Source organism: Dryobates pubescens, chromosome 8 (assembly GCF_014839835.1).
Source record: "Dryobates pubescens isolate bDryPub1 chromosome 8, bDryPub1.pri, whole genome shotgun sequence".
Taxonomy (NCBI): Eukaryota; Metazoa; Chordata; class Aves; order Piciformes; family Picidae; genus Dryobates; species Dryobates pubescens.
Window position 1 is genome coordinate 31,799,335 of NC_071619.1, and position 12,097 is coordinate 31,811,431.

At 41.8% G+C, this 12,097-nt stretch overlaps 1 protein-coding gene across 1 annotated transcript in view; it reads left to right on the forward strand.

Moving 5' to 3' along the window:
- CBLB (Cbl proto-oncogene B) overlaps positions 1–8,761 on the forward strand; it is a 111,587-nt gene extending 102,826 nt beyond the window's left edge. Inside the window, exons 18-19 of the mRNA XM_009896990.2 lie at positions 448–567; positions 8,186–8,761. Coding sequence (XP_009895292.2) covers positions 448–567; positions 8,186–8,448 — 383 coding nt within the window. The 3' untranslated portion in view covers positions 8,449–8,761. The remainder of the gene's footprint in view (positions 1–447; positions 568–8,185) is intronic.
- The last annotated feature ends 3,336 nt before the right edge of the window (positions 8,762–12,097 follow it).

The window sequence follows — 12,097 nt, forward strand, 5'->3', positions numbered from 1 at the left end:
ACTGGAACAGGTTGCCCAGGGAGCTTGTGGAGGACCTCCTCCTGAAGACATTCAAGGCCAGATTGGATGGGGCCTTGAGCACCCTGGTCTAGTCCCTGCCTGTGGCAGGGGGATTGGAACAAGGCGATCTTTAAGGTCCCTTCCAACCCAAACCTTTCCATGAATCTGTGAACAGCAAGAAGTTCCCTTCACATACAAACATTTATGAGCCCACAACAGAAACCACATCTAGGCTGTTGCTAACACTTGTTCAATAGCCAATAAAAACTCAAACAACAAACTCCAAACCAACCAACAAAAAACCCCAACCAAACAGACAAACCCAAACTAATGAAAGGCAAACCAACAAGCAAACCAGACCAAACCTAACACCCCTCTCCTAGATAATAATGCTCACACACTTCTTTTTGGTTTGTTTGTGATTTTTTTGTTCTTCTCTTATTGCAGATCCTCATTTTGACCCAATATCTGCTCATGTTCCTTTGCCACCTGCTCGTAGAGTAACTGGAGAAAACATCAAAACAAATCGGACATCTCAAGACTATGATCAATTTCCTCCCTCTACAGGTAAGGTAGAAAACTGTTCTGGTAGAAAATTGCAACTCCATCAAGCAAAGAACTTTCATTCATGAAGTGCAGTGAGGGATTTTTTGTCACTCTGGGCAGCAAGTGGCTTTACAAAAATAGGAGATCATCACAGGAGAACCAAAAGGTTTTGCTTTAGAGAGGTAGAAGTGACTACCTGTTGTCTGTGGGTGGGGAGCATCAGTTCTGCTCACTGCCCAAGTGCATGCATAAATGAATTGGAGTTCTTCTTACTTTTTTTGAGAAGGGCAGAGGTTTTTCTGGCATTTTAAAATAGACTAGAATAAGAATAGGAATGGGATGGGATGGAATGGAATGGAATGGAGTAGAATAGAATAGAGTAGAGTAGAGTAGAATAGAATAGAATAGAGTAGAATAGAATAGAACCAGACCAGGTAGGAAGAGACCTTTGAGATCATTGAGTCCAACCTATCACCCAACACCATCTAATCAACTAAACCATGGCACTAAGGGCCCCATCCAGTCTCTTTAAACACTTCCAGTGACGGTGACTCCACCACCTCCCTGGGCAGCACATTCCAATGGCCAATCTCTCTTTCTGTGAAGAATTTCTTCCTAACATCCAGCCTAACCTCCCCTGGTGCAGCTTGAGACTGTGTCCTCTTGTTCTGGTGCTGGTTGCCTGGGAGAAAAAAGCTCACAAGACATCAGAAGCCCTGCTGGGGCACACACATCTCACTTCCACCTTTGTTGCATGATTCCTGAAACAAGGCCACACAAAAGTAGCTTCACTCTGTGAAGTATTGCTGCTTTCTGATCTTTTTTTTTCATTCTTTACTAATATGCCAGTCTGAGCTCATAAGAAAATGTCAAAATGGGTTTTTTTAATACAACAACAAGAACCTAAAAAAACCCCAAAATGCAGTCTTCCATTTGCAACAGCTACAACAGAAGCAATTCCTCAGCCCTGGAAATTTTGCTTGTGGTTTTCAGGCAGCACAAATGGGTGTTTAAAGGAAAGCTACTCACATTAATTGAAGCAGCAGCAGTGCTACCTTCCACCAGGTTTTAGGCAAATTTCCTTTTCTTGAGATGTGTTGTGGTGTATGAGGGAGAGAATTGTCAAGCCCACATCGTTTTGCTGCCTGAAGAGACAGCACTAAAAACCAAGTAACGCTTTGAGCCATTATTTATTCTCCAGATAAGAGAGGATTGATCATGAAAACTGTTTTCTAATGCACAAAGAAAGGAAGGGACTTCATTTCTTTTGTCTTCCTGTTGTAATATCAGCAGTGTTTAATTGCAGCAACCCCACATGGAAAATTATACATTTTTTAATAGTAATTGTGTCTCTCCTTCCCAGGAATGTGTAGTTCCACCCTGCTGGGGTGTAGAAAAGAATGAATGTATTTTTTCATCTTAAAATACAACTGAAAGTACAGGGGAAGTTAAATAAGCCTCAAGAGTGCTGCAGAACGTTAAGGAATAGCACATCTGAGAATTAATGTGATGCCTTGGGAAACACTGGCATTTGGGGGAGGATGCATTTACTAATGTTACAGTCTTTCCCTTTTTCTCCTACTGTTAGGAAAAAAAATAGTTGTTTTGTCATGCATGTTTTATACATAGCACTGTGTGGGATCTGTTTTTCTTCCAGAGGTAACCTGAATTATTTAGGGCATTTAAAATTATTTTATAGTATGAATTCTTTTATAGTGTAAATTATTTTATAGTGTAAATTATTTTATAGTATAAATTATTTTATAGTATAAATTATTTTATAGTACAAATTATAACAATTATCTAAGTATATTTTAATGATCTGGAGTTTTCCTGCAATTCCTGCAGTTCTGTGGTAGAACAGCTTTGAATTTCCCTGAGTTACTGCAGGAGCCTTGCTTCTTAAGACCTTGGATCTTTCTGATGTCACTTAATACTTTTCTCTCTGTATGTTTCCCACAGCCATCTTCTAAAATGCCCATGTGTAGACCCTTGCTATAAATACATCATTCCAAATCAGCATGGTGTACAGCAAGATACTCAATTTAATTTCAATTAAATGAAAGCTATGTGATGGATCATGTCATGCTCTTAATTGGGAAGTTGTTTTTCACAGTGGCTGTCATTCCATAGATCAGAACTGCTGAACTGATTCACCTTCATCTATGATATCAAAAGACAATGTAGAGAGTGTTAACTGTATGCAGAACTTTTATTTTTGCATTTATTCTGAATTAATCAGTTCTTTATTTCATCCCTTTTCTATGGTGACTCTTTGAACAGGCTGGACAAGAAATGGAGCCACTCTCTGGCTAATTATAATTTAGCTACTGGCTGCCTAGAGTAGCATGGTGGCTCTTTTAACTTCTGTGCCTCAGTTTGACTAGTTTTAAGGTTGCTGTCAGGATGTTTAACTGAATCATTAACAGGTAATGAGAAATTTATTCTAATTCAGCAACATACTCAGTTCATAGATTCATAGAATGGTTTGGGTTGGAAAGGACCTTGAAGATCATCTAATTCCAAGCAGCCTACCATGGGCAGGGACACCTTTCACTAGACCAGGCTGCTCAATGTCTCATCCAGCCTGGCTTTGAATACCTCAAGGGAGGCTTCATCCATGACCTCTCTGAGCAACCTGTTCCAGTGTCTCATCACCCTCACTGTAAAGAATTTCTTCCTAATATCCAATCTAAATATCATCTCTTCCAGCTTCAATCCATTCCACCTCATCCTATCACTACAAACCCTTGTAAAACGTCCCTCCCCAACTCTCCCTTTACTGGGAGGCTTCTATAATTTCTCATCCAGACTGAACAGACCCAACTCTCATAGCCTGTGCCCTTAGGGGAAGTGCTGCAGCCCTCTGAACATCCTCCCAGCATCCTCCGGGCCCATTCTTGTGTGGGGGCACCAGAACTGGATGCAGTACTCTACGTGGGGTCTCAATAGGACAGAGTAGAGGGGCAGAATCACCTCACTGCTTCCACTGGTCACACTTCTTTTGATGCATCCCAGGACACAGCTGCCTTCTGGGCTGCCAGCAACCCTTGCTGGCTCATGTTGAGTTGTTCCATCAACTGACACCCTCAAGTCCTTCTCCTTGAGACTGCTGTACTATCTCAAGGGCATGTTGTTTCAAATTTCTTAAATTCAACTTTTTAAACTTAGTACAATAGAAGCAAGAGAAGGAGATATTGCTGATAGTTAGCATATTTTACCTAAACATAGCCAATGATCAGTAAGAAAGGTAGAAGAAAATTAGGCCTCCAGTGTAGCTGTCTGCTGTATTGCACTGAATTTAGTTACTCTGTCAGAAATAGATTCAAAAGGCTAGTTAAGGATATTGGTTCTGCTGCCTCTTCCCTCACCTGGCCTTATTAAAGCACTCACATGCAAATCTGAATTCCTTTACATGGAGATGTTAGGTGGAAGCTGTCCTGTGTTATTTCAAGGTGGATTTCATTAACTCTAGGGGGAATATTGGGATACAGAATTTGAAGATCATGCTGAACAGCTTGATGGACCAATATGTGCAGTTAGTACAGGGCACCTGAACAGGCTGGGCTGCTGAGTTGGGGTCAGTTGTATAAAGCTCAACAAGGCCAACGTCCTGCACTTGGGGTCACAACAACCCCACGTAATGCACCAGGCTTGGGGCAGAATGTTTGGAAATCTTCCCAGTAGAGAAAGACCTGGAGATGTTGATTGACAGCCTGTGTAAGTATGAGCCAGCAGTGTGCCTAAGTGGACAAGAAAGCAAACTGCATCCTGGACTATGTCGGGAATGGCGGGACAAGCAGCACCAAGGAAGTGATTGCAGCACTGCGCTCAGCACTGCAGAGGCCACACCTTGAGTCCTGGGTTCTGTTTTGGGCCCCTCACTCCAATAAGGACGTTAAGGTGCTGGAGCCTGTCCAGAGAATGGCAATGAAGCTGGTGAAGGGTCTGGAGAACAGCTCTGGTGAGGAGCAGCTGAGGGAACTGGGCTTGTTCAGCCTGGAGAATAGGAGGCTGAGAGGAGACCTCATTGCTCTCTACAACTTCCTAAAAGGAGGTTGGAGTGAGCCCTTCTAAACAGTCCTTCCCCAGCCTTCCTGTAGGTCCCTGTTCAGATATTAAATGAGGCTGTGTCTGCCTTTATACTAACCTGTTACCTAAGGGTTAAATGTAGGGCTGAATGACAGAAATGTGAGTGATAGAGGAAGCTCCTCGCTGTGGAAACCGTTAATTGAATTACGTAATGAGAAAATCTCTTCCAGTTTTCACTCAGGCATCTGCAGTGGCTGAAACATCAGAGAGAACAGGAGATTGGGGAAGAAAGTCCTGCTTAAATACCTCTATCTCAGTGTCCAGATGGACATGCAGCTTAGGCTTAGTATCTTTAAGCTCAGGATCCCATATGATATCCAGCTGCAGCTAAAATGTTATGTGGATGCAAAGATACTGAAAGAGATGTCAGCACTTAACAAAATAATAATGGGAATTGAGTTAGAGAGGGCTGAGGATCTGGAAGTGTGTGTGTGCTGTAGAGAGAGAGATGTCACTGTAGGGAGAAGAAAATGTCTGTGCTGCAAAGCTGCTGACAGAATTAAACATGACCTTTCTAAATGATGTGATTGCTTAATAAAGTTTGTTTGGAAGCTTCAGCAAAGCGATGGGTTCATAGAAGAAGTGCCATCAGTTTAAAGCCTGTATTAGGCTGGGGAGAGCAGAAAATATCTCATGTAGTACACATACAGAAGGGGCTGATCTATGCACAAGGATTTTCTTCAAGCCAGGGAAAATGTGAAGTTGCTAATTGAATTTTGTTTCATCCTCTGTAGAAATGAAGTCCATAATGAGATGTGTGTATTTGAAGTGTGAAAGGTTTCTAAGAGACAACTTCTTGGGTTTAACATGATGCAGCATTAGATACAAAGAGCATTCTTCTGTTACACTCCTGAGATGTCTAAAATCAGTGAAGTGAGAAATTTGAACTTCTTTCTCATTTGTTTTTTAGTCTCCATGTCTGGAGTCATTCAGAGCCTGACTAGACTCTGTCCTGCACATCATCCTCCAGGTGAACCTGCTCTGGCAGGGAGGTTGGACTGGATGATCTCCATAGGTCCACTTCCAAACCCTATCTTTCTCTGATTCTATAAGCTTCAGGGGGAGGGAAACATAACATATAAGAAATAGCCCTTAGGATCTGTAGGTTGTCATAACTATTTGCAAGGAAAGCAGGCAATGAAATTAGAACAAAAGTAATCTTAACCCCTTACTGTACATCTTTAATCACTCATCCATTTGTTATCTGAACATCACCATCTTGCTAGTCTTCCTTTGACAGGACAGTAAAGCTGGGGAGGGACTTTTTACAAGGGCTTTTAGTGATAGGACAAGGGGGAATGGATTGAAGCTGGAAGAGGGGAGATTTAGACTGGATGTTAGGAAGAAATTCTTTACAGTGGGGATGGTGAGACAGTGAAACACATTGCCCAGAGTCAAAATAAGTAGGAGCTCCATCCCTAGAAAAATTTCAAGGCCAGGTTAGATGGGGCTCTGAGAAACCATGTCTAATGCAAGGTGTCCCTGCCTATGGTTGGGGCAGGCTGGCGTTGGAACTAGATGATCATTAATGTCCCTTCCAACCCAAACCACTCTGTGACTCTCTGATTCTCTGAATTAAGAAATGGAATTACAATCTATAGCCACACTCTCATCTGAATGAATGAAAACCAAGTGAAAAGAAGAATACAGCTTGTCTGGACCTAGTAGGTGAATGATTTTCATTCATCTGACTTGTTTAACACACTTGGTCGAATTACAGTTCTCTCTGTCCAGGTAGCAGTTTGTAACAGCAGTACTAGAAATAGAACGTTTTCATCAGTCAAGAAACATCCCTGAAGTACTTAACACTGCAAAATGCCATTACTCTTAGTGTAAGTAAACAGGAAGCATCACAGCCAGAAATTCCTTTAATTTAGCTATCAAAGTCACTGCTGAGGGAACTTTTTAGAACACTTTTAGAAGGATTAAAGACTTCTTTTTTTTTTTCCCTTTGCTCTTGAAAGTGTTTTCTGCTCTATGGCTGCTTGTATTTAAGCTTCTTATTGTGGAATCAGTGAGGATAAAGAGGTCTCAGTAAAGTACCAAGTTTACTTGAGAAGGAAACTCTTGACTCTGAGAAGATTAGCAAGTTTGAATATTAGCTTTTTTTTTCCATCAGCAGATCACGATTCTTAGCATCAGCATTAACTGTGCAGATAACCTTTCCACAGGAGAGGAGGAACAGGGAGGTATTTCCAGAGGGGAAGTAGAAGGGGAGGACTGTGTTCTGTTCTCACCACTGAAAATACTGAAATTAGAGTGGTGGTTGGTGGGGTTTTTTTAGCTACCAGTTATTTCTGTACTTATTTGTGTCTGCCATGCATGAAATGAGCTGCAATTGACTGAACAGAATCTACAAGATGTATCCATAAGTGAAGGGTTTTTCTCCCTCAGGCATATTTGGCTGGGCTCCTCTCCTGCACAGCTTCTGGTCCTGAATAAAGTTGTGATCAAATTTGTTTGTTTTTAAAGCTAAATTCCCCAACTGTGGCTGAGAGTTGAGAGTCTTTAAAATTTTGAATGGCTATGGGTTTTTTTCACCATCATTGCTGGTTTGCATTTTCTTTTTACTTAGATTCATAATAGAATGGTTGTGTTGGAAGGGACATTGAAGATCATGTAGGTCAAAACATGACAGACTGAGGGAGTTGGGGCTGTTCAGTCTGGAGAAGAGAAGGCTCTGGGGAGACCTTGTTGTAGCCTTCCAGTATCTGAAGGGGGCTACAAGAAAGCTGGGGAGGGACTTTTTAGGGTGTCAGGGAGTGATAGGACTGGGGGGAGAGGAACCAAAGTAGAAATGGGTAGATTCAGATTGGATGTTAGGAAGATGTTCTTCACCATGAGGGTGGTGAGAGACTGGCACAGGTTGCCCAGGGAGGTGGTAGAAGCCTCATCCCTGGAGGTTTTTAAGGCCATGCTGGGATGTGGCTGTGAGCAGCCTGCTGTAGTGTGAGGTGTCCCTGCCCATGGCAGGGGGTTGGAACTGGATGATCCTTGGGGTCCCTTCCAACCCTAACAATTCTATGATTCTATGAAACTCTCCTGTCATTGGCAGGGACACCTTTCTCTGGCCCAGGTTGCTGAAGGCCCCATCCAGTGTGGCCTGAACACCTCCAGAGAGCTGCCATCCATAGCCTCCTTAAGCAGCCCATCCCCAGTCTCTCACCACTCTCACTGTAAAACAGAATTTCTTCCTAATATCCAGTCCAAATCTACTCTCTTTAAGCTTCAATCCATTCCCACTCATCCTATCCTTGCAAGCCTTTGTAAAAAGTCCCTTTTTCTACCAAATTTGGAGCATTTAGATTGCAACTTGCATACTCTTGATCATATTATCAAAACTGTATTTCAGTTGCTTCCATTCTGAATGTTCTTGCTGAATTCAGCTACTGTCCACACTGTACAATGAGGTATAACAGTGAATTGAAGTATCTACTCGTGCTTCTTGAGAATTTTACTTCTCAAGCTGCTTGATGAGGCTTGACCTACCTACAAACATGATTTTAAGCCAATTTATAGTGATCGCTGTCTCCTTCATTTGAAACAGATGGTTCACAAGCACCAGCCAGACCCCCTAAACCGCTTCCTCGGAGGACTGCCCCAGAAATACACCACAGGAAGGCATACAGCTCTGACAGTTCCACGGAAAATGTGGATGCAAAAATTGCAAAACTCATGGGAGAGGGCTACTCCTTTGAAGAAGTCAAGAGGGCACTTGAAATTGCCCAGAACAACGTCGATGTGGCCCGCAGTATTTTAAGAGAATTTGTCTGTTTTCCTCCACCGGTCTCCCCGCGTCTCAATCTATAGCAGCATCAAGATTTTTCTTGAAGCATGTGAATCCTGCAGATGCATTGATTGGATGGAGGAATGAGAGAGAGAGAGAGAAGAGAATGGAGTATTTTTATGTTGTTTTTTTTTTTCTCCTTTCATCCTTAGTAGAAGGGTGTTTGTTTCCAGCCGTTTATCAAAGGCTCATGGCTGCTCTGATCAAGACTTACAGATATGCTGAGGCTTATGTATTTTTGCTAGCCATACTTTTTTAAATCAGGGTTGAACTGACAGAATAATTTAAAGAAGTTTACTTCCCTAGAACTTTTAATCTGTGAAATGCTTTTTGTGGTTTTTTTCCCCCCCCTTGTTTACAAGTTGGCAAGTTACAGTTTCCTAGTTGATGCCTGTATTGTGTTCCCGTTCATAGTCCCTTGTCTTTGTGGTCGGTTCTGCTGCAGCATTCCCAACAGTCTCTGTGCTAACCACCCCCATCAACTGAATCATCACTTCCAGTTTTCATGCTGACCACCCCCCCATCAACTAAACCATCACTTCCAGTTTTCATGCTGACCACTCCCATCAACTAAACCATCACTTCCCAGAAGTTCTGCACGCTCCATTGTTTCGGTTCGGTGGGTTTTTTTTCCCCCCCTCTCACAAGATGCTTTCATTGTTTTGGGTTTGTTTTTGCATTTCAGCTCATCAAATGCAAAAAGTATGTGGCCTTCACTACTGATTTATTTTATTTTGTTTTCCTTCTGAGAGTCCTTTGCTTTTTAGAGAGGAAATAATCTGAATGTAAAATGCATTGTTGTGTCTCTGAACTGCCTCTGTCAAGGTATCCTGGCAGTGATGTTGGGCAGCTTTCTGTTTAACGTGAATTCCGTGACCTGTGGTCCTCAAGGTCTTCTATACAGAGTTTCCACAAACAGCAGAGAAAATAAATCCCAACCCACTAAGAAAACACTTTGTGCAGCAGTGATACTGAGTCCTAAAATGTAAAAACACTTTCAAATTGGAGTGCTTGGTTGCAAAATGTTCAAAAGAGCCCAGTGCACGTGTCGATGCTGTGTTGATTTACACACTCGTAGCACCAGTTCTCTGTGACCTGTGTGAACTGGGGCATGCCAGACTAAAAGGTATCTTTTTGAGTCATGTCAGTGGTGTTCAGGTAAATTCCAGTTCTAGCTTCTTCTGCAAAGTAGAATGATTGTTCTGTGGTTGATTGTGGCTTGCATCAGTTTGTATTAACATGGAAACTTTAAATCCTTGGAGCACTGTCAGACCCTAATTCTACTGTAGCAACAATTTTTTCTTGGTGAAGTTCTTGGGCAACCTCCTCCTCTGTACACTTTGTTAGCCTCAAGTTATGTGTTTAATTCATAAATTCATTCACCCCCCAGCTGGAAACACATTTTTGTCTTACATTGTTAGTGATACTTCAGGCTTTGACTTTTTGTTTTTGAGCACAAATTGATGCAAGCCCGACTAAAAATCTTCCCAATCTCAGAGAGAGAGAGAGAGAGAAGATAACTCAGTCTTCAGTATAAAGTTGAGTCCAAATATTTCCAGGATAATTCTTAAGATTGCTGCTCTTCCTTGTGGGTTTTTTTTTTTTGGAAACTTTGAAATCTTCTTTTCTTGGTGTTGATAAAAATAAAACCATGTGGTAGGTAGAATGTTTTTCACATTTTGAGATGTGACCAGTACATGAGAGTTTTTACAGTGTCCTGAGCTGGGCATGAGATGTGCGTTTATGTGTTCCCTTCCAGCTGTTGGTGTTCTTCACTCAGAACAACTGGTAAAAGTTAACACCACTTAGAGGAGCAGGTGTCAGGTTCTGTTCTGAAGGGTTTTTTAAAGACAGCAAATGACTGAAGTGCAGGATTCAGACTAACTGAGAACACCCAGCAGAAAGGACTGCGATTATCTCCGAGGTTCATTGTTTCATCAGAGGACCTATTGTTTAAACTAATTAAGTAAGTTATTTGGTAGCATTACAAAGCATAGAATGGATATCATTAATCTGCTTCAGTGATAAATGATCATCAGGAGAATTCAGGGTATAGGGAAGAGCTTCTGTTCCATTTTGATTAAGCAAATGGTTCTGAGTTTATGCTCCTAGAAAGGGGCGTTTGCAACTTCCTTTAATACTTCATTTCTGGAGTACGCTTTAGGAAGATTTTTGGTCGAAGTTACATTCTGCCCTTCTTAGTTCAAGCAAATCTCTTCCCTCTCCATTTGGAGAGTGTTTGATGTAGTCTTGTTCAGGTTGGTTTGTTTACAGCACCACCCTGGCATTTTAGCTAGCTGTAAATTCAGAATGATTCATGATACTAAACTCAACACCCTGCTCGCGCTGGAATTGCTTCCCTGAGATTCTGGCATAACTGCCAGCGTAACGACGACGACAGTGAAAAAGAAGAAAAGACCTCTTTACAGTGGTGAGCAAACACTCTGCAGATTGACTTTTCAAATTTGGAATGGCACTGGAGAACTCATTTGCTCATTTTTATGCAGCAGATTAGTATAAATTACAGCCTTATAGTTCAATTAGAGGCTGGAGCTGCTGCCTGATAGATTAAGGTTTTAAAATGCTTCCTTTTCCTTTCTGGTTTTGACCACCAGTGACACTTATTTATTTATTTCCCCCCAGTATGTGGTTAAAAAAAAATAAATAAAGCTTGATGAGCAATACTCTGAGTGGTAACTTGAAAAGAGTTCCATTCATCTTGAAACGAGTGTGCTAATTACGCTTCTAAATAGCGGAAGGCGAAAACTCCTTCAAACCTGTTTTGGTTAATAGTTTTAAAGTCAAACAGAGCGAAATTGCTTTGCTAGAGTGTTGATGTTTACTCTGCAGGAATTAATAGGCTTAAAATAAATTAATCTGGCTACAGTCTAGTTCTCTAAACATATTTCAACCTTTGAAAGACTTCAGGGGTTTGAGCCTGGCAGTGCGTTACAGGCGTACGTAACTGTAAGGAAGACTGCCTTGAGTGAGAGTGCTTGAATGAGCAAAGTTGTTTAAACTCAGAAACATGTGCTATCAGATTTCTTCCAACTAAATATCATTGTCATAGTATCACAGAATCAGTCAGGGTTGGAAGGGACCACAATGATCAGCTAGTTCCAACCCCCCTGCCATGGACAGGGACACCCCCCACACTAGATCAGGCTGGGCAGAGCCTCATCCAGCCTGGTCTTAAACACCTCCAGGGACAGGGCCTCAACCACCTCCCTGGACAACCCGTTCCTTTAGAGCATCATTCAGATGGCTGTTGACCTCACTTTTTGTCTCTCCTTTTGGCTAAATTTACTGCATTTTAAGCAAGTTGGCTGAATCAGAAGTTGAGCAAAAGTAAGCGGGCATCAGCAACCTGGATCTTCTCCGAAGACTGAGTCGAAAACCAGTTGAAGTTGTGATAGAAATAAGTGAGCTTAATTCGATCAGCCATCTTAATGGCTTGGTGAGAGCCCTAACACGGCCAGTGGTAAAACTGTGTTGATGTTCAGTATCTCCAGAGTGCACCTGGCACAACTGGTTTTGTTTTCATAATGTGAATTTAGGAAGCTTTGTACCAGGACCGTTTCTTTCTGTTACACTTGTCTCGTTTCCAGCTTGAAGCTTTACTTTGCACTGATGACTCTGACCTGAAAGCATTTAAATTTGTCTCTCAAAGCT